The sequence below is a fragment of the Octopus sinensis genome, linkage group LG5 (assembly GCF_006345805.1).
Source record: "Octopus sinensis linkage group LG5, ASM634580v1, whole genome shotgun sequence".
Taxonomy (NCBI): Eukaryota; Metazoa; Mollusca; class Cephalopoda; order Octopoda; family Octopodidae; genus Octopus; species Octopus sinensis.
Window position 1 is genome coordinate 43,587,778 of NC_043001.1, and position 27,258 is coordinate 43,615,035.

The window sequence follows — 27,258 nt, forward strand, 5'->3', positions numbered from 1 at the left end:
GTTAGCCCACTTATTTTCTTATCTTGAATGTTATCTAAATATTATTAACCTGAAATAACTTCAACTTGTTTTCTATAATTCTCTAGTGGCCAGTTGTTTTTATATAGAGAGACTGATTCTTTTCTTTTCCAAGTGTTTGTGTCAAATTTTTGTTGGGAAAGGGTGGAATAGTCTTTGGTATATTACCTAGAGTCAACTTCATTTACCCCTTCTCACATTCCTCCGAGAGAATAGAAAGGCAAATTGATATGACAAATTTTGAAAGTAGATGTATGAAGTTATACCGCCACTGCCGCTGCTGCCACCACCACCGCCACTACCACCACCACAATTCAATGTCAATGTTCCATGCAGGCATGGGTTGATAAATATTGAAAAGTATTTAGTCTGGTGTTCTACCATTTTTGTTAACTCACCATGCTGTTATGAGCCAATAAGAGAGACCCTAAATTAGTGCTCAACCTATTGGAAATAATAGTTGAATCCACCTGAAATCTCAACCCACCATTTAAATTTTTAACTGTGATATTAAACTCGATGGTCATTCCAGTAATGATGTTAAATATCGACACTCTGCCCCCACCCCCACCCCCCAAAAAGCAAAAAAATTAAATTGGTATTTTCTGCAAGTTATATTGCCTCAATGAACTTGACATAGCTCAACAAAAAATTATTTCAAACCTGACATTCATCAACAAAAGATAGATCAGTATATAAAACTACTTTCTGAAATTAAAGATTATGAAACTTTGAATAGAGATATCTGATTTCTGCAATAAGAGGATTCGAAAAAGTAAAAAATATATTAGATAATGTAAATGTAGGTATTTTTCAGAAGTCTGTAATATTTACAATTGGAATTTTTTTAGATCAGAGATTAGTTGTATCAGCATTGGCCCAAGGCTAACAAATAACTCATTTCACAATATTGAATTTTATCTTATAGTATTTCACATCAACTTGTCCCAATATATAAAGAGGTGCTGGAAAGTTCCTAGCTTTAAGGGTATTGCAAAAGACCTGGTTGGAGGCCCAACTTTCTGAGTTCTTTTAGAAGGCTTAGAAAAACTGAAGGATCACTGCAATAAGTGTGTGAACCTGAGAGGGGAATATTTTGAATAAAATCATAATTGATTGATCCTCCTGTATTTTCTTTTACCCAAAGCCAATCTCTTTTCAGCACCCCCCCATATTTTCTCTGAAATTCAATAATTTTTCTTTTTACTTTTAATCTTTTACAGGTGATTGTGCAAAACAGAATCTAAGTCCCAACATTGCAGCCAGGATCTCTGAAAATGGTAGTGATATCAACTGTGGAGACAAGCATGTGATTTTCATTTCAGATGTTCAAGCTGATGGCGTTTTGCTGGAACCTGTTCAAGAACACTGTGGCACCAATCATACATGTGACATAACACAAGTGTTTGGTGAATCATATATTGAGTACTATTGTGTTAACGGTTAGTTGCATATTAACTTCCACTCAAGCATACACACACACACACACATGCATGCATGCACGCACACAAGTTTTCATTGATTTACATCATATCTTCATAAATATTTGTTGGTACCAGAGTGAATGGCACCAGTGCTGGTGACACATAAGCACTGCACAGCCAAGGGATTTTTATGACACCTATTGAGTGGTGGTTTAATAGAATCGTCTGTCTGGACTCCTCTCTTCCTACTTCTCTCCATGGCTATGCATACTTAAGCTAGTAACCTGCCTCATTCTTGATTCCGAATTCCTTTTGCCAAGTCTGTCCGTAAACGATGTGATCCCAAGATAAGAAATCTTGAACTTTAATTCACCCCGTATCTCTATTTATTATTATTTATTATGATATCATATTCTGAGCCCCCTAGTCGCCACTCTGTTTACTATTTCAGCCTCGCCTCGTTTTTGCATATTCTGTATAATTCATTAGTTATCGTTATAGATATTTAGATCTATCTCCCTTACAGGGTGATCGAATTGGCCGCCGATTCTTCGCGGCGCGCCCGCCCTACCCACCCCTCCAACACCACCACACCACCCCCTCCACACCACCACACCACCCCCTCAACACCACCACCACCACCCCCTCCAACACCACCACCACCACCCCCTCCAACACCACCACCCCCTCCAACACCACCCCACCACCACCACACCACCACCACCAATACCGGATATCTCTATTTTGCTCCAACTATACCGGATGTCGTTTCTCCCACCACATTATAGGTGTCTACTCTTTGAACCCCCCTTCAATACGCTATTTCACCATGCATTACCCCTCTCTCGATATCCTACGTTCTACTTGCTAGAACCTGTCCTCTGAACCACCCATCCCACTGGTGCTCCCCTATATTTCTGCCCCCCCACCACCACCATTATAGGTGTCTACTCTTTGAACCCCCCTCTTCAATACGCTATTCACCATGCATTACCCCTTTCGATCCTACGTTCTACTTGCCTAGAACTGTCCTCTGAACACCCCTCCACTGGTGCTCCCCTATATTTCTGCACCCCCCCACCACCTATAGGTGTCTACTCTTTGAACCCCCCTCTTCAATACGCTATTTCACCATGCATTACCCCTCTCTCGATATCCTACGTTCTACTTGCCTAGAACCGTCCTCAGAACCACCCTTCCACTGGTGCTCCGCTATATCTGCACCCCCCCACCACCATATAGGTGTCTACTCTTTGAACCCCCCTCTTCAATACGCTATTTCACCATGCATTACCCCTCTCTCGATTTCCTACGTTCTACTTGCCTAGAACCTGTCCTCTGAACCACCCCTCCACTGGTGCTCCCCTATATTTCTGCACCCCCCCCCATAAAAAGCACCATCCGAACGTGGCCGATGCCAGACCCCTCTGGCACCTGTGCAGGTGGCACGTAAAAACACCCACTACACTCGCGGAGTGGTTGGCGTTAGGAAGGGCATCCAGCTGTAGAAACACTGCCAGACTAGACTGGAGCCTGGGGCAGTCCCGAGCTCCCCAGACCCCGGTCGAAACCGTCCAACCCGTGCTAGCGCGGAAAACGGACGTTAAACGATGATGATGATGATGATGATGATGATTAGAGTGTTAGACGAGATGCTTTGCAGCATTTGATCGCAACCCTTTGTGTCCTGAGTTAAAATCCAACTGAATTCAACATTGTCATTCATCCTTTTTGAGTTGATAAAATGAAGTAGCAGCCAGCTAATCAATCACCTGGGGTAGCCTAGAATTCTTCAAGCAAAAGACCATGGCTGAGAATCTCAAATAAATATTCTTAGTGCTACTTGCTCTTTAATCCTTTTATTACGCTATTTCTGTTGAAATATACTGCCATAATACCTTTGTTTTAATTAATTATTAAAATAATTAAAAAAAATTTACTAAAATTACTGTGTCATTATTAACCCTTTTGTTACTGTATTTATTTTGAGATGCTCTGTGTTTCTTTCAATTATTTTAAATATAACAAAGAATTTAGTAAAATAACTTAGTTATCATTAAGTTAGTGTTAGGAACATAAATTGTGACTAAGGTTTGGTGGAATATTTTAATTCAAAACTTATGAAAACAAGACATTTTACCACAAAGCCAGAGCCAGTTTTGGCCGGGTTAGTAACAAAAGGGTGACACTTAAAATATAAATTAGTATGAAATTTTTAATGGAGGGCTTTTAATATGGATCACTTTAAAAGATGAAGTTTTTATCATAGAACGAAGGTCAGTCTCATGTAGGTCAGTATCAAATGAATTAAAGGTTGATAATGACATAAACTCCAACAACCTCAGTATTTCTATGAGATGTAGTGACTCAGGTATCATTAGTCTTGCAAAGACTCTAATGATTCTACAAATCTGAACCAAATCTGATAATAATAATAATGATAATAATAATAATAATAATAATAATAATAATAATAATAACTGACCAGATAATAATAATAATAATGAACTGACCAAAATAGATAGGAAAACGAGAAAAATAATGACAGAATCTAGGATGCATCACCCAAAATCTGACATAGAAAGACTATATATACAACGTATAGAAGGTGGTAGAGGCCTTATACAGCTGGAAAACTACTATAAAATAACCACCATAGGACTGCAAAAATATCTACTTCAGAAGGAAGGAAAACTGATCTAGATAGCGGCAAAACACGAGCAAAACAAAAAACTGTTCTCAGTATTTAAGGAAGCTGACAAATACAAACAAGAAATCATACCACCTAATAAACATGAAGAAGAAGAAGAAGATGAAGAAACAACAAAAGCTATAAAACAAATGAAATCCAAACTAAAAATAGAACAGCAACGAACCATGATAAAACGATGGCAAGAAAAGCCCCTTCATGGTAAATACTGGACTAAACTAAACGCAAAAGAAATAGACAAAGAAAAATCCCAGCAATGGTTGAGAAGCTCAGGACTCAAAGCAGAAACAGGGATTTTTAATTGCAGCACAAGACCAAAGCCTCCCCACCAGAAATTACCAAAAACATGTAATGAAAAGAAATATTACAAGTAACTGCAGAATATGTGGAGATGGACAAGAAACAATAAATCATATTATCTCTAGCTGCCCAGTCCTGGCTAAGAAGGAATATATTCACAGACATGACAGAGTTGGAACCTACATACATTGGAAGCTATGCCAACATTATGGAATAACAACAGAAAAAAGATGGTATAGGCACACACCAGAAAAGGTCACAGAAAACGAGAAAGCAACCATACTCTGGGATATGCCGATACACACAGATAGAGAAATTAAGGCCAACAGACCAGATATAGTTGTCAGAGATCACGAAGAAAAAAAATGCTTTCTAATTGATGTATCAATACCGGCTGATGACAACGTGTCTCTAAAAGAAATGGAGAAACTCTCAAAATACAAAGACCTGGAAATAGAGGTAACTAGAATGTGGAATCTGAAAACAGAAACAATTCCTATCATAGTAGGTGCATTAGGCATGATAAAAAAATATTCAGACAAATACATAACAAAAACACCAGGACTTAAGAATACATATAACATACAGAAAATTGCACTACTAGGCACTGCACACATCCTACGCAGAACACTTTCCATACAATAACCATCAGAGCATCACAACAAATCACAGCACATACCCAAGGCACACAGAGCTGTGCTCGGTAGTGAAGTGAAAGCACGCTATAAAAATAAAACTACTGAATAATAATAATAATAATAATAATAATAATAATAATAATAATAATATAATAATAATAATAATAATAATAATGATAATAATCTAACCAAAACATGAAAATAATTGGTAAAATCCGGCTTGCACTTAAGGATATAATTTCAGTTAATGATGTTGATATCACAAACCTCAACCACCTATACTATGCATCCGCGAAAATCTCAACGATCCTATGTGGTGTAAAGATTAGAAAACGGCAACAGTCCCACAAAAAGCCTTCTTGGCAAGAGCGTCTGCAACAACAAATTAAAATATTTAGATCTGACATTGAATATTTGAAAAACCTTAAGGCTCACAAGATTACCAAACCTACAAAAACCCAAAAATTACTGAAAAAATACAATATGAAAACTATACTTGATATTGATGCCACCATAGAAACCATCAAACAAAAGGTATCTGCCAAAGCTGCCCGCATAGCGAGGTATGAAAAGCGTGTTAGATTTTTCAAGGACAACAACATGTTCAAAAATAACACCAAGAATTTTTACAGGAAGATAGGAAAAACAGCGTTTACTGCAGGGTCTGTACCATCAAAAGAAGAAGTGCAGAGATTTTGGAATAAAATCTGGGCAGAAGAAAAAAAACACACAACGAAAAGGCCCCCTGGATTGACAGAATATCTACAGAACTGGACCCCTAAGAAGAGCAAAAGTGGGAGGGTGTCAAGGTAGAAGATATAAGATCTGCTCTCAGGAGGTCAAGCAAATGGAAGTCTCCAGGAAAGGATAAAATTCCTAACTTCTGGCTGAATGCCTTCCCAGAGAGCCATGAACTGCTAACAGAACTGTACAATGATGTTTTGCAACACCCTAGTAGGATGCCTCCTTGGCTAGTTAATGGGTTAACATTCCTGCTTCCAAAAAGTGAAGAAACAAATGAACCAAAAAACTATAGACCCATAACCTGCTTAACAACTATGTACAAAACACTAACATCTGTCCTGACGGAATATACCTATAGTTTTTTAACAGACAGCAGCATATTCCCTAATGAACAGAAAGGATGTAAACGTGGATCCTACGGCTGTAAAGACCAACTACTCATCAATAAGATGATCTTAGAAGATTGTCACAAACGACACAAAAACTTATCAATAGCCTGGATAGACTATAAAAAGGCTTTTGATAGCCTACCACATAGCTGGATTAGGAAATGCCTTGAAATGTATAAGATAGCACCAACTCTGCAAAACTTCTTGACTGTAAGTATGAGATCATGGAGAACCACACTAACTCTGAACAGTGACAGTGAATCCCTAAATGCTGGTGATGTAAAAATTTCGTGTGACATTTTCCAGGGTGACTCACTGTCACCACTCCTCTTTTGTTTATCCTTAATACCTCTCTCAAAGCTGCTCAATGATGCGCAGTACGGGTATAAAATGTTTGATAAAAATATAAATCATCTCGTTTACATGGATGATTTAAAGCTTTTTGCAAAAAATGATCAACAACTTAAGGGCTTACTAGCGATAGTCAAACAATTCAGTGACGACATCAGAATGCAATTCGGCCTCGATAAATGTGCAAAGGCTACCTTTATCAAAGGAAAAATGACAGAAACATCTAACGTTAACCTTGACCAACAGAATGTCATAAAAGAACTAGACCCAGCGGAGAGCTACAAGTACCTAGGGATAATTGAAGGGAACGGAATAAGGCATTCAGAGATGAAGGAAAGGATCAGGAGAGAATGCTATCGAAGAGTGAGAGCAATACTCAAGACAGAGCTGAATGCAAGAAACAGGATCGAAGCAATCAATGCATTAGCTATACCAGTCGTGACTTACAGTTTCAATATTGTTAACTGGTCAATTACTGAAATATGTCAGCTCGACAGAAAAATAAGGAAACTGTTGACAATGCATAGAATGCACCACCCTAAGGCAGATACAGAACGACTCTATCTGCCAAGAAAAGAGGGAGGTCGTGGTCTTTTGCAACTGGCAATAACAATGAAGATTGCTACAATTGGCCTAGACACCTACCTGAAAAACTCTGAGGACTGGATGTTAAAACTTGTCTCAAAACATGAAAACAAGAAAGCATCATACTCAGTCACAAAACAGGCAAAGGAATATCTAAGTGAATTCCGAATACAACCAATTTCGGAATTAGAGATAGATATACAAGAAACAAGCACAGAAAAAGCTAGGCGCATGAAAACCCGTGCCAAAACTGCGGCCTTAGATATTCTGAATAATAAATGGCAAGAAAAACCTCTCTATGGCAAATACCCAAAGAGAGCGAATAATGCAGATATCGACAAAGCCCTGACCCATCAATGGCTAATGGCCTCTGGCTTAAAATCTGAAACAGAGGGGTTTATCATAGCAGCTCAAGATCAATGCCTACCAACAAGAAACTACCAGGCCAACATATTAAAGATCAGAAGCAGTCCAACGTGTCGTGTATGCAAGCAACAAAATGAAACCATTGACCATGTGGTCTCCAAGTGCAGTCTTCTAGCGCCTACAGAGTATCTCAACAGGCACGATAGAGCTGCACAATATATTCACTGGGTAATCTGTAAAAACCTGGATTTGCCCCATGAAAAAAACTGGTGGGAACACAAACCACCCCCAGTGCTTGAAAATGACCACATCTCACTCCTCTGGAACTTCACCATTCAAACTGACAGGAAGATAGATGCAAATAGGCCAGACATCATATTGAAAAACTTCAAACAAAGAACATGCCTCCTCATTGATATGACTGTCCCAATCGATATAAACGTATCTGTCAAGACCTACCAAAAACTGAGCAAATATAAAGATCTTGAAATAGAAATCAGCAAAATGTGGAAGCTGAAGACTAAAACAATACCTGTTGTCATAGGTGCCCTGGGAATGATAGCAAAAGGGGCTGATAGCTACCTAACTCAGATACCAGGAAACCCAAAAATGGCAGAAGTTCAAAAGATAGTGCTCATGGGAACTGCTCATATCCTACGCAAAATACTCTCTATGTAATCTCAAGGTTTAAAACAAACATAATTTTCGGTTTAAAAAAAAAAAAAAAAAAAAAAACTTTTTTTTTTAGACATTCATTAGTACAACATCCCCACCCCCCAAATATATGGCACACTAGGCATAACAACAACATGAACTTCCAACCCTGTTGTCTCTTGAGGTCTCTGGGTGAGACTGGGAGCCAACTTGTACAAATATAAAGCAAAAGTCAAACATAGAATAATAATAATAATAATAATAATAATAATAATAATAATAATAATAATAATAATAATAATAATAATAAGGGCAGCATGTGGGAGGTGGGTATGAGATGATTACATCAACTCCAGGGTTCAACTGGTACTTATTTTATTGACCCTGAAAGGACAAAAGGCAAAATCCTGAAAGGACAAAAGGCAAAGGATGAAAGGCGAAGTTAACCTTGGTGGAATTTGAACTCAGAATGTAAAGATGGATGAAATGCTACTAAGCATTTTTCCTGACATGCTAATGATTCTGCCAGCTCACCACCTTAATAATAATAATAATAATAATGATAATAATAATAATAATAATAATAATAATAATAAAATAATAATAATAATAATAATAATAATAATAATAATTGCTTCAAATTTTTACACAAGGCCACAATTTAGGAGAAGAGGGGGTTTAGTTGATTACATTGACCTCAGTGCTCAACCAGTACTTATTTCATTAATCTGAAAATGATGAAACACAATCAGCCTCAGCAGAATTTGAACTCAGAATGTAAAGCCAGAAGAAATGCCATTAAGCTTTTTGTCCGACATGCTAACAATTCTGCCAACTCACTGCTTTAATGATAATAATAATAATAATAATAATAATAATAATAATAATAATAATAATAATAATAATAATAACAACACTGAGGGAGTGTAAAACTCTGCCAAGGCAAGACCAACATCCTCTCATCAATTAGCCAGAGATGATTTTTAAAATGAGAATATCTGAAATAAACTTGACTGCTCACACAAACGAGAATACTAAAAATGAACCCAACTGCTCTGAAAAATTAAGTAAAAAAACAGGAAAAATAATCCAGAATCCTTGTCTGGTACTGGATCGATCCCAAAATCTAATCAGTTCATGCCAGTTACGAGCTCAAACATACCTGAAAGTTTCATTCGAATTCATCCAATGGTTCTTGAGATATCTTGTCCACGGACAAACGAACATGACTGAAAACAATACCTTCACCTTCGCTAATGTGGAGGTAATAATGATTTCAGATTTTTCCACAAGGGCAGAAATTTTGGGGGAGGGGATGAGTCGATTACATCGATCTCCAGTGTTTCACTGCTACTTAATTTGTCAACCCCAAAAAGGATGAAAAGCAAAGTCGACCTCAGCAGAATTTGAACTCAGAATATAGTGACAGGCAAAATACTGCTATGCATTTTGCCTGGTGCACTAATGATTCTGCCAGTGCACCACCTTAACAACAACAACAACAACAACAATAATAATCATGGTTTCAAATTTTGCCACTAGGCCAGCAGTTTCAGAGAGGGGCCAAAGTCGGTTGGTATTCATTGTTTGTGTTTGCCCTCCACCATTGCTTGATAATTAGTGCTGGCTTGTTTATTATTATTATCATAATAATAATAATAATGATGATAATAGGCTGACGATATGTGCATCTCTGATCATGAGCAGAAGTAGTGGGGGAACATCATAGCCATGTGTTGAAAGGAATTCTTGGAGGTTTGGATAATTCACTTTTGGAAACATGGGTGGTTTGTTCAACATACTTAAACAATCCTTATTTAAGGACCTGTTGAGCAGGATGAGCTACTTGACCAGAAGAAAATTCTAACTAGGCTCCTCCTGCAAGGTCATGCACTGTTTATCGTGATATGAGATCACCATGTCACGTACATATGGTTGTGATGGATGTGCCTGGTGTACCCTTATCAGACGGGTAGTCATGATGGGTACACTGGGCTTCGTATATTTTACCCCAGTGTCACTTTGATGGCATGTACTGCTCTCTCACTCAATAATAATAATAATAATAATAATAATAATAATAATAATAACAATAACATTCAGAGAGTGCAAACCTCTGCCAAGGCAACACCAGTGTCCTCTCATCGATTAGCTAGAGATGATTTTTAAAATGAGAATATCTGAAATAAACTCGACTGCTCTCACAAACGAGAATACTGATAAAATAAGTACCAGACTGAAGAAAGTAAAAGATAAAAGATATATAGTTAACTATAGATATATAGTTAAAGGTGGTGCTCCAGCATGGCCGCAGTCAGATGACTGAAACAAGTAATATATATATATATATATATATATATATATATATATATATATATATATACTCTCTTTACAAATATTCATTATTTGAAAATGAATGTTAAAAGTAAGGTACCATTATGAAATGACATGCTGTCTCAAGTATTTGTTTCTATTGCCTACTTTTAATATTTTAGAAGCCATTTTTTCAGGGCAGCAAGCTGGCAGAATTGCTAGCATAATATGCAAAATGCTTAATAGCCTTTTGTCTGTTTTTATGTCCTGAGTTCGAATTCTGCTGAGGTCGACTTTCCCTTTCATCCCTTTGGGGTCATTAAAATAAGTATCAGTTGAGCACTGGGGTGAAAGTAATTGACTTACCCCTCCCCCAAAATTGCTGGTCCTATGCCAAAAAATTGAAACCAATATTTTAGGACTTTTTGAAGTCTGTCTTGTTTATTATTTTTATGAATGTTATCAAAATGTGATTCAAGAGTGACATTACTATACTGCTGTGTAAGAAAGTCAAGATTTCTTGAAAGGAAAACAAACTTCATACATAGAAAATAAAGAACAGGCAACATTGCTTATTCCCTGAAGAGCAAAAAGTTAAACTCAAGTTTATCTTATAAGTTGGAATACTTAAAATGATGCTGCATCACTCTATAACATATATATATGTATATAAATGTCGAACGACAAAAATGAGTGTTCAGCTCTGCATTGGTGGATATAATTTCTTTATTGGTGAATTAAAACTACCATTGGTTTCATGTTAAGAGAAGTAGGAATATATCCTAGAGTCTTAACAATTTTTCAAGCCAATCACATGTGATTGGCTTGAAAAATTGTGGGTGGGGTAATGTTACCCCACCCACATGCAAAAAAAAAATAACAAAAAACAAAAAAGATAATGACTGTTAAAAGCAGCAAAATAAGTATGTGGTTAGCTTAGCTGTGGGCAGCCACAAACTGAAGTTTGGTGCTCAAAACATGCTTATTTATAAGCTTTGTAAAGGGACGTTCTAGCTTCTAAAAAGATGCCTCACATGATGTCTCGATTGGCCAATCACATGAAAAAGCTGTTGCTTTGCTATGATTTTAACTTGTCAGTTTGTCAAGTAGGTTTTGAATCTTGCTACAGGATTACTAATTTTTACATTAACTAAAACATGGGTACCATCTTTCATTTGAAATATGGTTTCTTAAAGGTTAATGAAAGCATCTTAATTTAATCAGTTTAAAAACCCTTCAAAAGACTGAAATATAAGAATATCAAAATATAAAGTTCCTGCTCTGTAGACTATTATTTGTTCTATTTACTTTTTGTGGCCCTTTTTTTCTATTTGTTTTTTAAAATAGTATTACTTATGTACATTATTATTTTTTTAATCGCATTTCAGAATCTTTAATCCTGGGTTGTGAAGAAATTAAATCAAAGCACCAAATAATGAAAGAGGATCTTCATGTGCAATGCTACAAGAATACACAACACAAGTTCAAAGATTCAATATATCAGTGTGGCATAATTCCTAACAGTTTTGCTAATAACATTTGGCTAATACTTCAAAACCAAAGGATTCATGTAAAAACATGCAAGGACTGTCATACAGACATGCATCCTTACTATCAGTATAACATTCCTAATAAAAATATTGCAGATGGTTATTTACAATCAATTTTCTATGATTGTGACAAAGTATTTTGGTTCTTACATGTTAGTAAGTACACAATATTTATTTATTTTACTACTTGGTAAACACACCCATGTATACATACACTCACATTTACAAATCATTCACTTAAAAATGAACACATGCATTCATACATGCAAACTCATCCACACATATTCATGCACAATGGAACTAGAGTAATTAAAGGTAGTTATGGCTGGTCTTTGGGGCCACTGAGGGTTTCATGTCCATAAAGTGCTTGGCTTTACAGCATTTCTTCAGACCCTAATGGCTGATGTCCTATAACCTCTCTTCAAAGTGGGGGGAGAAAAGACCTTGTTGCTAATTGTTGAATACACAAAGGAGAGTTGTTAAATGCAAGGGACTGTCTCCCTTAAACTACTATTCGTAATCGACCCTGTTGGCTTGTGGGGCCCAAAACTTCAGTAGGAATCTCCTGAAGTGTTAGCTGTTTCTGAAGACTTTGTCCTGAAATTTAGGATGTTCCCTGGGTTGAGGGTCTTCCTAATATCTTTCCCATTCAGTGATGCATCAGCTTGGTATTCACCCAACTTACCTGAAGACCAAGCTTTGCCCACGTCCTTTTCAAATATTCTAACATAAATTCAGATGGTACCTGTTATTTTACATAAATTCGAGTATTCAATTCAATGTTCTCTAAGCATGCAAAATTTATAATCATTTTTAAAAATCTAGAGAAATCCACATAATAATCTGATAGTGTTCTATTATTGTTTTACAAAGCATCATAAATCTTCAATAACTCACTAGTACTACAGATTTCACTTCTTCAAATATTCTAATACATGTAATTGTTTTTAACCACTGTAATCTTGATTTTGTAAACCTTTTTTTCCTTCTCACTTCTTGGAAGCGTTTTCTAAGAAACAAGATTTCGATTGCCATTTCTTTATTTACCTTACACAGAATTTGCAAACCTAAAGGTCTTATGGATTCCTACAAATTGATCAAAGTTCATACAGTTCCAGAGACCTTCAGTTGTTTTATATCTATATGGCATCAGATGTTGATAATGTGAAGCCACAAGTGAAATTTTCTCAGCTGTTAAGATACCAGGAAGTGAAATTAGTGGAATACATTTTACAGACAATTTCTTTGTCTGCAACAGAGGGAATTAACTCTTTATACATTACAGTCAAGTATGTCACAGTGGAGAAATGCACTGTTTATGTCTGTGAATGTGTCCTGTAATCCAAAAACTTTAAATTTTTGTAATATGACCCCCACCCACCCACATGCAAACCCGTCCCTCAAAAAATAAATAAAGAAACAAAAACAAAGACTAGCAAACCAACTACAAATAACTTACAACATACCTATATACCAGCGATAATATTTTTAATTCACAGGTTTTGATGTAAAATATATATATATTCTAAAATATAACATAATGTTATATAGACTTTACTCAGTAAATTACATGTCTTGAAATGTATAGATTCAGTTCTTTTATTAGAAAATACTTTAGATGTTATCAATAACTCAATTGATGACATTTAGAGGTGCTTGAGTGGAGGTGCAATGGCCCAGTGGTTAGGGCAGTGGACTCGCGGTCGGAAGATCGTGGTTTCAATTCCCAGACCGGGCGTTGTGTGTGTTTATTGAGCGGAAACACCTAAAGCTCCACGAGGCTCTGTTGTACTCTTTCGCCCCAACCTTCTCTCACTCTTTCTTCCTGTTTCTTGAGTAACGCTGCGATGGACTGGCATCCCATCCAGCTGGGGGGAACACATACGCCACAGAAACCGGGGAACTGGGCCCATGAATCTAGCTAGGCTTGAAAAGGTGCATAAATAAAAAAAAATAAACATATCTAAAACAGGCAAGGAATTTGTTGCTGGATGCAATGCCTTAGAACCAGATGGTTTATTTTAACTTTATGCAGCAGTTTTAACTCACTTCATGAGATAGAGTATGTGCTGTAGTGCACACTGTTTTATTTAGTGTATTGCCTTTATTATATCTTAAATAATTATATTGTGTTGATCCCTTTACAGTAACTCTCAGGCATTTTATTTGAAGAGATAGAACTAAAAATAAACTAGTTTTAGACTGATATTTAAATAATAAATAAAAAGTATTTTTATTTTTATGCTTATTTTGTTTCATTTCAAAGATACTGATGAGTGTGAAGGAATTTTCGAAGAATTCTTTTTGAAGACAAATTCTGGTAATCCAAAGTTTAATGGAAATGAAACAGTTGAAGAGAACATTACAGGTAGCTACCCAACAGAAATTGAAACCATTTCTCATTATGTTGACACCACTTCCTTCTTGCCTTCCCAAGAAGTATCTTCTCTTCCCGGTTTCCACAATGTTGATAAAAGGATGTTTCCACGAGGTAAGATGGGGATCTCTTGTAAATAGCACGGTAATCTATTACTTTACCATAGAGCTAACCAACCAAGTTGGTCTTGTCTGTCTGTTCTGTGTGTATGTATGTATGTGTGTGTGTGTGTGTGTGTGTGTGTATGTGTGTGTGTGTGTCTCTATCTCTCTCTATATATATCTATATATCTATCCATATGTATATATGTATATGTTTATGTATGTGTGTATGTATGTATGTATGTGAAGGCGCATGGCTCAGTGGTTAGAGCATCAAGCTTACGATCGTGAGGTTGTGAGTTTGTATCCTGGACCAAGCTACGTGTTGTGTTCTTGAGCAAGACACTTTATTTCACGTTGCTCCAGTTCACTCAGCTGTAGAAATGAGTTGCGACATCATAGGTGTCAAGCTGTATAGGCCCTTACTTTTCTCTTGGATAACATTGGTGCTGTAGGGAGGGGAGGCTGGTATGCATGGGCAACTGTTGGTATTCCATAAACAAACTTGCCCGGACTTGTGGTTGGGAGGGTAACTTTCTAGGTGCAATCCCATAGTCAGTCATAGCTGAAGGGGGTCTCAGAATGTATATATATATATATATATATATATACTGGGTCATCCCATAAATAATGCGGTTTTTTCAATAGCATGAACTAAAAGTTGGAGGAGGACATGATAAACTACCTACATCAACTTATTACAAAAGCAGGTAGTAATTTTAACTTCCCTTATTCTTGGTGCAAGTTTTGAAAAGTGCAGTTCGATTTTAACAGTTATTTTTTTAAAGCTATAATGGAAGTGACAAAGGAGCATATTAAAGTATATTTTGCTTTATGAGTTCAATAAAGGCAACAATGCAACGGAAAGTGCAAGGAATATTAATACAGTATATGGGGACTGGACAATAAGTGTAAGCCAGTGTCAATGGTTGTTCCAGAAATTCTGAGTAGGTAACTACAGCCTAGAAGATGAGCCTCATCCTGGAAGACCTGTATAACTCGATGAGGATGTCCTGCAAAACGTGGTGGAACAAAATCCCATCATAACTGTTGAGGAACTAGCAGAGAAGCTTGGATTTGGTCATTCAACCATTCATCAACCCTTGTGTGCCATCGGAAAAGTCAGCAAATTGGGTCAATAGGTTCCTCACAAACTTTCCGAGTTTAATCGAGTGCAGAGAGTGAATGTGTGCTCTTCTTTGCTGTTATGTCTCACAAATGAACCTTTTTTGAACTGAATAGTGACTGGTGATGAGAAATGGGTTCTCTATAAAAATGTCAAGTGCCGAAGACAGAAAGGAGAAAAATCGGCACCCCAGGCTAAAGAAGGTCTTCGGAAAGGTTTAGTCCACTTTGAACTTTTAAACCCAAACCAAACAATAACAAAAGAGATCTACTGTGAGCAGCTTAAGCAGCTTAAATCAGTGCTAGAAGAAAAACGACCATCTTCGGTTTCAAGACAAAAGGTGTTCTTCCATCAGGATAATGCTTGGTCACATACTGTGAGGATGATATTCCAAAGGCTGGAGCAGTTTGAATGGGAAACAATGCCCCATCCACCATATTTGCCAGACATTGCTCCATCTGATTATCATTTATTTTGCAGTCTTCAAAATCATTTGGACAGAAAAAATATGGATTCTGTAGATGAGGTCAGAACAGTGCTAGAGGATTATTTTTCATCACAGACAAGTGAATTTTGGAAGAGGGGATAGATGGAAGAGCATTGTAGAAAATGAAGGAGAGTATATTTTAGATTAAAAAAGAACCTTTGTTTTTCTTAATTTTGAAAAATGAAAGAAGTATAAAAAACTGCATTATTTATGGAATGATCCAGTATATCCCTTTTTTAATATCTTAAACTCCTCCTACAAAAACAGATTAGTTTCTAAGAACAAACCCCTATCTTCAGAATTCAGATAACAACAACAATATTTAGTAACATGGTGAACTTAAGAAAAATCTGGTATATTTTCACTGTTCTGCTTGCAGAATGAATTTGGTGGGTAAATGTTTTTGGTAAATACTAACATAACCAAGTGTTTCCATGATTAATAGTACAAATGTAAATTTATAATCTGGGAAGAGAAGCTGTAGGTTTCAAAACAGTTGATCACAAATATTTTATTTTTCACTGATTTTGAATGAAATGTTCCCTTGTACACAGACTTTTTTCTCTGTTTCAAACGACTTTAACAACTCTGTTGTGTTTGAATTTAGTGAGTGTTTTGATTGGAATGTATTGAAATGCATGGATATACTAAGCATTTGAAATATTTTTTATAACAGTCCCAGAGAAGTCTTTTCTAAGAGTGGCATTGAATATTGTTTTAGCAAAAACACCATACTGCCTTGGAAGAAATAGTACCTATATGATATTTTGTAGCAGTTGCTGATCATGAAAACACATCTTATCTTCCACAAATATGTGATATAACCGACATTTTTTAGTTCAATTGGTATTCAATTGATATTTTTTACTCCTGGGTTACAAAAGCATAATTTTCAACTTTATGGGAAACATGCACACATATAATGTTTTATCATCTAGGTATCTGCTAAGATCAGTTTGTCTGGCAGTTCTGGGGTCACATGGAACATCTTCAAGAACTAAGTACTTCTTGAATTGATCACTCCTAGTCTAAATGATATTACTCCCTTCACGTTTGAGCACTTTGTTAATGTATTTGTTTTTGTTACTGTTATTTAACCAGGTGCTGTCTGAGTGATACCACACAGCAGTAAAAAAAATGCCTGTTTTTTTCCCTCCCTCTTTCTTTTGAGATAGAATCAGAAAACATTCCAGTACTCTGTTAGACACAAAATATTAATTTGAATTCTGTTGCCTTTCTATTTTAACTTTATCCTATTGTTTCTTTTTTTATTTTACAATTTGATGTGTAACAGTTGTGTTCATTATTTAATCATTTTAAACTTGTGGACTGATATCATAATTTGGCTTTTGAATTTTGGTTGATACACTTTATTTTGCTGATGCCGTTCAGAAACATAAAGATGTTGCTAAATTTCACTTTGCTTTCTCTTAAAATTTAAATCCCTTTAGCATGTCTAACTAAATCATTATTTGATAAATTTGTTACCTCTTTCCAAGTTAAACACTTGTGAGGATCATTTCTCTTTTATCTCCTATAGGATGACTAAAACAAGTTCCATAAATATAAAAATAATTCGATTTTTTTATCAAATATACCCTCTCTCTTTGGCCTTGTACGGAGCCAAAACAAATTAATATTTGATCAATTTGTTGATAGTGGTATGAAGTTTGTTGCAAAATTGTGTGTGTGATTTAGTTTCAGCTCGCAGTTGAATTTGTTCCACTTATATCATTGACATCCTTATAACTGATAGAAAACCATAGTGCCCTGTGCATTTTAAGCTTCATACTGTTTAAACATATCATTAATTAATTTCAAACCAGATGTCAAATAAGATGCTTTATTGTATCTTGTTTGATGTCTTGCTATTTTGAATTTAAGTCCTACCAGTATTAAATTTAACTTTAGATTATTCTGAGTATCACTAAACTCACTGATATATTTGGGACTGATTCAATTGAGGAACATGTCATTTATCTATTTGTGCATAATCAAGACAAACCAATATTTTATAACCTTGTATATAATAACCTTTTTTTCACACATTTATATGATGATATGATTTCAGTTTCAGAATCCTAAATAATGTACAAACATAAATGGAGTAGATTAGTGAGAATTTATTTCCTTCAACGTTCATATATATATTATATATATATATATATATATATATATATATATGTATATGTATATATATATATATATATATATATGTATATATATATATAATATGTATATATATATGTATGTATATATATATATGTAATATATATATGTATATATATATATGTATGTATATATATATGTATATATATGTATATATATATATATATATATATATGTATATGTATATATATATGTATATATATATGTATATATATATATATATATATATATATATATATATAATATATATATTATATGTATATATATATATTATATATAATATATATGTATATATATATATGTATATAATAATAATAATAATAATAACAATAACAATAATAACAATAACAATAACAATAATAATAATAATAATAACAATAACAATAACGATAATAATAATAACAATAACAATAACAATAACAATAATATAATAATAATAATAATAATAATAATAATATTAATAATAATAATAATAGTAATCCATGGATGAAATTTATAGATATTTTAATGCATCACTATGTGTGTTTCCACAAATCACATATTTCTTTCAATCATAGTCCGTATTCCTGGGGTGATTACAGTACAGTCCATAGTATCCCTGGACATCAGGTGGATCATGTTCATATGCTAATTTCCTCAGATGATATGGCCATCACTCCAGGAATATGGACTATGATTGTAAGAAACATGTGATTTGTGGAAAAATGCACAGCAATGCATTAAAAAATTTCATAAATTCCATCCATGGATTATTATTACTATTATTACTATTATATTTATCCTACATTATATTGGCACAACCCCAAAAAACTGCTATTGCCAGTTGGTATCATTAGGCTGTAGCTGGCATAATAAAATAAGGACTTTTATATGCATATTCAAAAAGATTACCTGTAAACCAACTTAGTGACAATTGAATTTTTCCTTTATGGTATCACATTGCACTTAGTTGTTTATATTAATTTTATATACATACATACATACATACATACATACATACATACATACATACATATATATATATATATATATATATATATATATATATATATATATATATATATATATATATATATATATAACCATACATATCTTACATCTATTTCCTCCACCTCACTCTCTATTTATATCACATCGAAACTAACTATGACTTAAGTTTTCCTCTCACACCATCTCCAATGAAGGGATATTATTATTAATTAATATTCTAGAAACAGCTGTAAGACCTTCTATCTATAAATGCTCTAATATCTATACAGCCTTGGTTTTTTTATCTCATTACGCAAAAAATTCATATATATATATATATATATATATATATATGCATGTTTGTGGGTATCTATGTGTATATATATGTATATGAATATATGTGTGTGTGTGTGCATATATATCTATGTCTAAGTTTGTTTTTGTGTGCGGCAAATGCTCAGGAGCAATAAACACTGAAAATGTGCAGAAAACAGCTTCCATCACATCCCAGGGGTAAAAAACTACAAGTAGTTAACAGCTTCCGTTACCTAGGTGACCAAGTCAGTAGCAGGGATGGATACTCTGAAAATGTAGCTGCTAGAATAAGAATAGCCTGGGCAAAGTTCAGAGAGCTCTTAACTCTGCTGGTGACAAAGGGCTTCTTGCTCAGAGTAAAAGGTAGACTGTATGATGCATGTGTACGAACAGCCATGCTACACGGCAGTAAAACATGGGCTGTGACTGCTGAGGACATGCGTAAGCTTGCAAGGAATGAAGCCAGTATGCTCCACTGAATGTGGTCTGTCAGTGTGCATGCACAACAGAGTGTAAGCACCCTGAGAGAAAAAGTTGGAGATAAGAAGCATCGGATGTGGTGTGCAAGAGAGACAACTGCACTGGTATGGTCATGTGTTGAGAATGGATGAGGACAGCTTTGTGAAAAAGTGTCACACCCTAGCGGTTGAAAGAACCTGTGGAAGAGGTAACCCAGGAAGACCTGGGATGAGGTGGTGAAGCATGACCTTCGAACATTGGGCCTCATTGAGGCAATGACAAGTGACTGAGACCTTTGGAGATATGCTGTGCTTGAGAAGACTCGGCAAGCCAAGTGAAACCATAACCGTGGCCTATGCTATTGCAGTATAACCAGCCCATTTAAAAGTACCCTTCAATCATTGGGCAATAAACTGTGCTTGTGAAGACATGTTGAGGCAAGTGAAATCGTTGTCAAGACCAATGACAGTACTGCCTGATTGGCACCTGTGCCAGTGGCACATTAAAATCACCATTCGAGTGTGATCATTGCCAGTGCTGCCTGACTGGCTCCTGTGCCAGTGACATGTACAAAGCACCATCTGAGCATGGTCAATGCCAGTACCACCTGACCGGCCCTCATGCCAGGGGCATGTAAAAAGCACACACTGCACTCTCAGAGTGGCTGGCATTAGGAAGGGCATCCAACTGTAGACACTTTGCTAGATTGGATTGGAGCCTGGTGCAGTCTTCTGGCTTGCCAGCCCTCAGTCAAACCATCCAACCCATAACTGCATGGAAAGCTGATGTTAAACGATGATGATGATGATGTGTATGTATTAATCAATGAAATTTCAATTTAGTCTGATTTTCATTTTTTATTATTTCCACTTTTCCAATTTTTCCAATTTTACAATATTGGAGTAATCTAGTACTTTCATGTGTTACACAATCATTAGGTTTATGTAGTGACAGTTGTGCTCCACAATTAACAACTGTGGTGAAATGGTTAGATTTGTCCTTTAAATACCTGCCAATGAGCTCCAGCAGGCTGAATGTTACGACCTGTATTTTAACCAATTAGTATGTAGCTTAGATGTCATGATTTGGTGAGCATGCCAACTAAGTCAGTATGTGGCTTAGATGTCATTATTTGGTGAATGCACCAACTTGGTTAGCATTTATCCTGGTTTTTTCGACAAGATGTTTTATCTTAATTGGTGTGCAGCTAGGACATCACAGTTTGGTGTGTACGTCAAAGATTCTTTACTTTGACTGCACCTAAAGGAATAATTGTTTGATAATATTTTGGAATGTTGTAAACAATGTTCCTGTTTTCATAGAATTCTATTGTTACAGTTTTTCAGAAATTTTACATTTCAATCAAGTCAGTGTTGATATGATTAACACTACTACTATCCTCACCACCACCTTTATTATTATTATTGTTAGTGGTGGCAGTGGTAGTATTATTATTATCATCATTACAATTATCACTATTACTATAATTGTTATTATACTGTTATTAACTGTTATTAGTATTAACGGTTATTACTATAAGTGTTATTAGCAGTATTTCACTCATCGCTATGTTCTGAGTTCAAGTTCCTTCGACTTTGCCTTTCATCCTTTCAGGGTCAATAAATTAAGTACCAGTGAAACACTGGGGTCGATGTACTCAACTAGTCTCCTCTCCCCAATAGTAGAAAGGACCATTATTGTCCATTTAAAACAGGTTTGAATTTACCAATAAAATTCTTTACTCTGACTTTTCTCTTTACTTCACCTGTGTAAATGTCTTCTACTGTAGCCTTAGACAGACCAATACCTTGTGGCTGAATTTGGCTGACGGAAACTGCAGGAAACCTGTCATACACACATACACTCACATACTAACGAAAAATATATATATCTGTGAGTGTGTCTGTGTATGTGTATATATGTGTGTGTGTGTGCGCTATGTATATGTGTGTGTATGTGTGTGAAGGCACGTAGCTCAGTGGTTAGAGTGTTGGGCTCACAATCATGAAGTAGTAAGTTTGATTCCCAGACTGGACTGTGTGTTGTGTTTTTGAGCAAGACACCCTATTTCCCATTGCTCCAGTTCACTCAACTGTAGAAATGAGTTGTGACATCACTGATGCCAAACTGTATCAGCCTTTGCTTTTTCCTTGGATAACACTGGTGGTGTGGAAAGGGGAGGCTGGTGTGCATGGGTGACTTCTGGTTTTCCATAAGCAAACTTGCTGGGAATTGTGAGCAAATGTTGAAGACAGTGACAAAAACATACACAACACAAATGTAAATATGAAAACAAAATGAATTTACAATAGACAAACAAAATAAGGCTGTGCAGCTCTAAGATAAGATAAGTGTAAGGGTAATGCAAAGGAAAGGAAAGGAAAATGTCCGATGGAACTGGAAACAAAAAAGGGGACAAATGGAAAAACAGAATGGTGAAAAAAAAAAAAACCAAACCATGCTGAAAGTAAAGAAGGAAGTGAGAGAAATGTGACAGAATGAATTAGTGGTCAGGAAATATAGGTAGATATGTATAGAACTTCTGATAAGCATGTGTGTGATAGCTGACAATTTAGCATGTTTTTTTTAGAATTTTGCTCTTACATACTAAAGAAGAAAGACTTATTAATTTACTCATAGGTTGTGAAGTGAAAGCCAAACTCCAACTGTGCTTTGCATTTCATCTATTTGGGTTTTACAAAATAACTTTCTTGCATGTATTAGGTTTGAGTTAATCAACTACTCTACTTCCTTACACATAATCTGTGGTCTATCATCTTTGCTAAAACATGAACAGCATTTTCTTTTATATATTTTTTTAACGTATATCTATATATATATATATTTTTTTTTTTCAGAAATTGTCAATTACTTAACAATTGGAATTGCTGGTGGACTAACACTTATCACTTTAACTGTGTGTTTTATTGTCATTTTGAGAAGGTTAGTTTCAATTTGCATTTGCTTTTTTTCAATAAGGTACATGAAGTGTGATGTGAAGCTTGTCTGAACTTCTGATAAGCTGGGTACAATTCCAAACCTTATCTTTAGAACCTTTATATAGTGCCTCAACTTATACCTCATTCTTCTTAAGCCTGCTTTGTTCCTACTTCAAAGTGGAGCAATTATGTGAAGTAGCAGAAAAAAAAAAGTCTACCTAAGTTGTCAGAAGAAATGATTGAAGATGAAAATCGAACAGAATGTCCAGTTGAGTTTGATGATAAGCTCCTTGAGGCATTACTTGAAGAAAATCCTGCATTATCAGTTGAAGGATTGGCAATAAAATTTAGTTCAAACCATGCAACTGTTCATTGTCATCTTCAACAACTTGGAATGATTCTTAAACTTGAAAAATGGGTGCCTCATGAATTGTCTGAAAGCAACCACAAATACCGAGTTGACATTCTGTTGATTTTCATCTTCAATCATTTCTTCTGACAACTTAGGTAGACTTTTTTTTTTCTGCTACTTCACATAATTGCTCCACTTTGAAGTAGGAACAAAGCAGGCTTAAGAAGAATGAGGTATAAGTTGAGGCACTATATAAAGGTTCTAAAGATAAGGTTTGGAATTGTTGACATCTGCTCTTCTTTTCATTCTCGTGAATTCATTTCACCCTTTTTGGATGGACTTGTGACTGGTGACGAAAAATGGATGTTCTATCGAAATGTTAAACATTGTAAACAGTGGTTTGGTAAAAGGGAAAAATCTCAACCACAACCGAGAAGGGAACTTATGGGGAAAAGGTTCTTTTCTCTATCTGGTGGGATTGCAAAGGAGTAATTCACTTTGAATTGCTACCACCTAATGCAACAATCAATGCTCAAGTCTACTGTCAGCAATTAGAGCATTTGAACCAAGCTTTGAAGAAAAAAAAACCCGCTTTAGTGAATAGAAAAGGAGTGATGTTTCATCAGGACAATGTGCGATCCCACACTGCAAAGATTATATCACAGAAGATCGAAGAGCTTGTTGGGAAAAAATTCCTCATCCACCTTATTCTCCCGACCTTGCTCCTTCAGACTACCATTTGTTTTGTAGTTTACAGAATCATTTGGGTGACATAACTTTTGCAAGCCAGGAGGAGGTCGAAACTGACATTTCAGAGTTCTTTGCTTTGAAAGCAAAAGAGCTTTACAATGATGGGATTAAAAAGCTTGTAAATAGATGGAAGGAAGTCGTAGATAATCAGGGAAAGCACATTGATGATTAAATTTCAATTAAATATAACATTTGATCACTTGTTTTCTTTATTCAAAATTTGGACAGAATTTATAGGATGACCTGATAGATATATACATATATACATATGTACGATGGGCTTCTTTCAGTTTCTGTCTACCTAATCCACTCACAAGACTCTGGTCGGCCTGAAGCTATAGCAGAAGACACTTGCTCAAGTTGTCATACAGTGGGACTGAACCCTGAACCATGTGGTTGTGAAGCAAGCTTCTTACCACACAGCCACGTCTGTGCCTATATATGATTACTTGAAATCTGAAAATTGCCCTGCCCATTCTAACTTGGAAATAAGATATGATGTGTGTGTGTGTGTGCACGCGTGTGTGTACACGTGTATTAGTGGAGGTGTGTGGCTTAGTGATTAGGGCAATTAGCTCACAATCATAAGGCTGTGAGTTCAATTCTCTGCAGCACGTTGTGTCCTTGAAGGAGACACTTTATTTTACATAGCTTCAGTCCACTCAGCTGGAAAAATGAGTAATACCAGTAGTTCAAAGGTCTGGCCCAGTCACATTCAGTGTCATGCTGAATCTTTCTGAAAACTTTGTTAAGGGTTTGCATGTCTGTGGAGTGCCACTTGCATATTAACTTCATGAGTAGGCCATTCCTTCGATTGAATCAACTGGAACCTGTGTCGAGATAACTGACAGAGTGCCAGATATATATATATGTATATATAATTGAAAAATGTTGTAGAAAACACAGTTTTTTCAATTATCTATTCATACACAACAGAAGCCCAGATGCAAACCTGGAAATACCTATAATACTACTACTCTATAGCACTGGGTGAAATCTGAAGGTGGACAAGCTTTATACTGTATTCTACTACATTTTTAACAGAATATACCATGACTATATATATATATATATATATATATATGTATGCATGTATATATTACACACACACACACACACACACACACACACACACATTATATGCAAACAGGAAAATAGAGCTCAAAACATGAATATATTTGTTTTCCTTATTATTAACAATTGATGAGGATGTGAGCTGGCAAAAATGCTTAGCAGCATTTCTTCTGACTTAACATTCTGAGTTCAAATGCCATCAGGGATTAACTTTGCTTTTCATTCTTTTGAGAGTCAATAAAATAAGTACCAGTTGAGTACTGGAGTCGATGTAATCAACTTGACTTCCTCCCAAAATTACTGGCCTTGCACAAAAAATTTGAAAACCATTATTAACAACTGACAGATGTTACAGAATAACCCGAGAATTGCTTTTTGTGCATTAGTGCTTATCAATAAGTGTCAATGCATGAATCTCTTTGCCATTGAGCCATTCTGTAACTTCTGCCAATGATCAATAATAAATGTGTGTGTGTGTGTGTGTGCGTGTGCAAGCTTTTTCTTTGTTAGTTTCATTATTGAGTGATAAGATTTCCTAAAATTAAAACAGCTGTGTAGAGTATCATTGAAGTTATTTCGGAATAGAATTACATTGGATATAATTTGGTATTGGATCAGGATGTAGAACTACAAATGACATATTCTCAGAAAAACAGCTGCTAAGAAAAAAACCACTGGGCTTTACATTTATCAGTCAACAGTAAACCATTGATAGGTTCCTTCACTCTGCAGCGTAGGGAAAGATAGGGAACCTAGATATACCACTTTTCTGATTGGTACATTTTCACAATTTAATCTGCTGAGCCATGAATCCATCTAACGTAATTTATCCATCTTTATATGTCTATTGTATGTGTGAGTTTGTGTGTGTGTGTGTGTGTGTGTGTGTGTGTGTGTGTGTGTGTGAGAGAGAGAGAGAGAGAGAGAGAGAAAGAGAAAATAACCATTTTAATTGACATTATGTTTAACTTTCTCTTAATTTTGATTTATTTCAGACCAAAGCAAAAATCTGTGGCAGCTCCACCATCTTCAGCAACTGGTTTATATGGTTGTACTCACCTTCCTGAGAATTTTGATGCTGCTTCACCAGAGGAAGAGAATACTTATTTTACTGTTGAAGCTGATGATGATGAAATTATTCAGAAAAAAGTTGAGGAAAACACTTACAATTGTATTGATGAAGTTAAAGGGTCAAACCAGGATCCTGTTGTTGAGCGCTATAGTAAATTAAGGAGTCCAAGGACAGTGTTAGAGAAGATACCCTCTTCGACTATCAAAGACAACTATGATCAAATTGTTGAAGAAATGGTTCAGGGTAGAATGAATTCCACCTGTCCCAGAACAAAGAAAGCAAAGCAGAATGGATCTCTGAGAAAAACAGGTAGCCTTCATCGGCAGGCATCAAAAGATTCAACAGCAAAGCCAGGTTCTCCAGAGGTTAATGAGGCTATAGTATATAAAGAAGTTCCATGTTATCAATGTTCTTCTCTGTCTCCAGAATATTTTGACCGTGCCCTTCCATCAGCTCCTCTGATGGAAAGTGACAGTGCATCAGAGCCTGATGCGATTTATGAGAGAGTTGATGATTTACTCACTTCTGATCAGGACAGGAACAACAGTCAGGTTAATGACATTTATGAAACTGTTACAGAGCCAAATGAATTAAAAAGTCAGTATTCCACATTCCAAAGGCAAACAGATGGTAAAGTTGGTGAAAATAACTCACTAAACAACTCTTTAAGAGATAAAAAACCTGCAATTGCCAATGGTAATCTTCAGCCACCAAGAATTTATGACCATATCTCTGACAAATGGAACGACACAGATAAGCCACTTCATCTCATTCCATCTGATGAATATGTATATACACAGTTACAAGATGACACTACACTAGGGTCATAAATTGATTAAGTGACAAAGTAATTTCATAACTTAAAGCAGTTCTGTTTTGAAAAATGGGTATTGTTCACTTCTCTCAAAACAAAGAAGCATCAACACAAACAATGACAACCATTTACATTTGCTGAGTTATGAAGGAATTTTTAAATATGGAATCAAAAGTTGATTTCTTTTTCTCATATTTTGGGTTGGGAAAGAT

General features: G+C 35.6%; 1 protein-coding gene across 2 annotated transcripts; it reads left to right on the forward strand.

The window, feature by feature from the left end:
* Positions 1 to 1,222: 1,222 nt before the first annotated feature.
* Positions 1,223 to 27,258, forward strand: LOC115212129. 2 transcript variants are annotated; one of them, XM_029780970.2, is made up of 5 exons: positions 1,223 to 1,460; positions 11,881 to 12,198; positions 14,309 to 14,533; positions 22,904 to 22,988; positions 26,156 to 27,258. In XM_029780970.2, exons 2-5 carry the CDS (start codon positions 11,928 to 11,930, stop codon positions 27,060 to 27,062), a joined length of 1,488 nt encoding a protein of 495 aa, XP_029636830.2. In that variant the 5' UTR covers positions 1,223 to 1,460; positions 11,881 to 11,927; the 3' UTR covers positions 27,063 to 27,258. The 2 variants fall into 2 exon arrangements, with proteins under 2 accessions (XP_029636830.2, XP_036359252.1); XM_036503359.1 differs by having other exon boundaries at positions 14,309 to 14,410.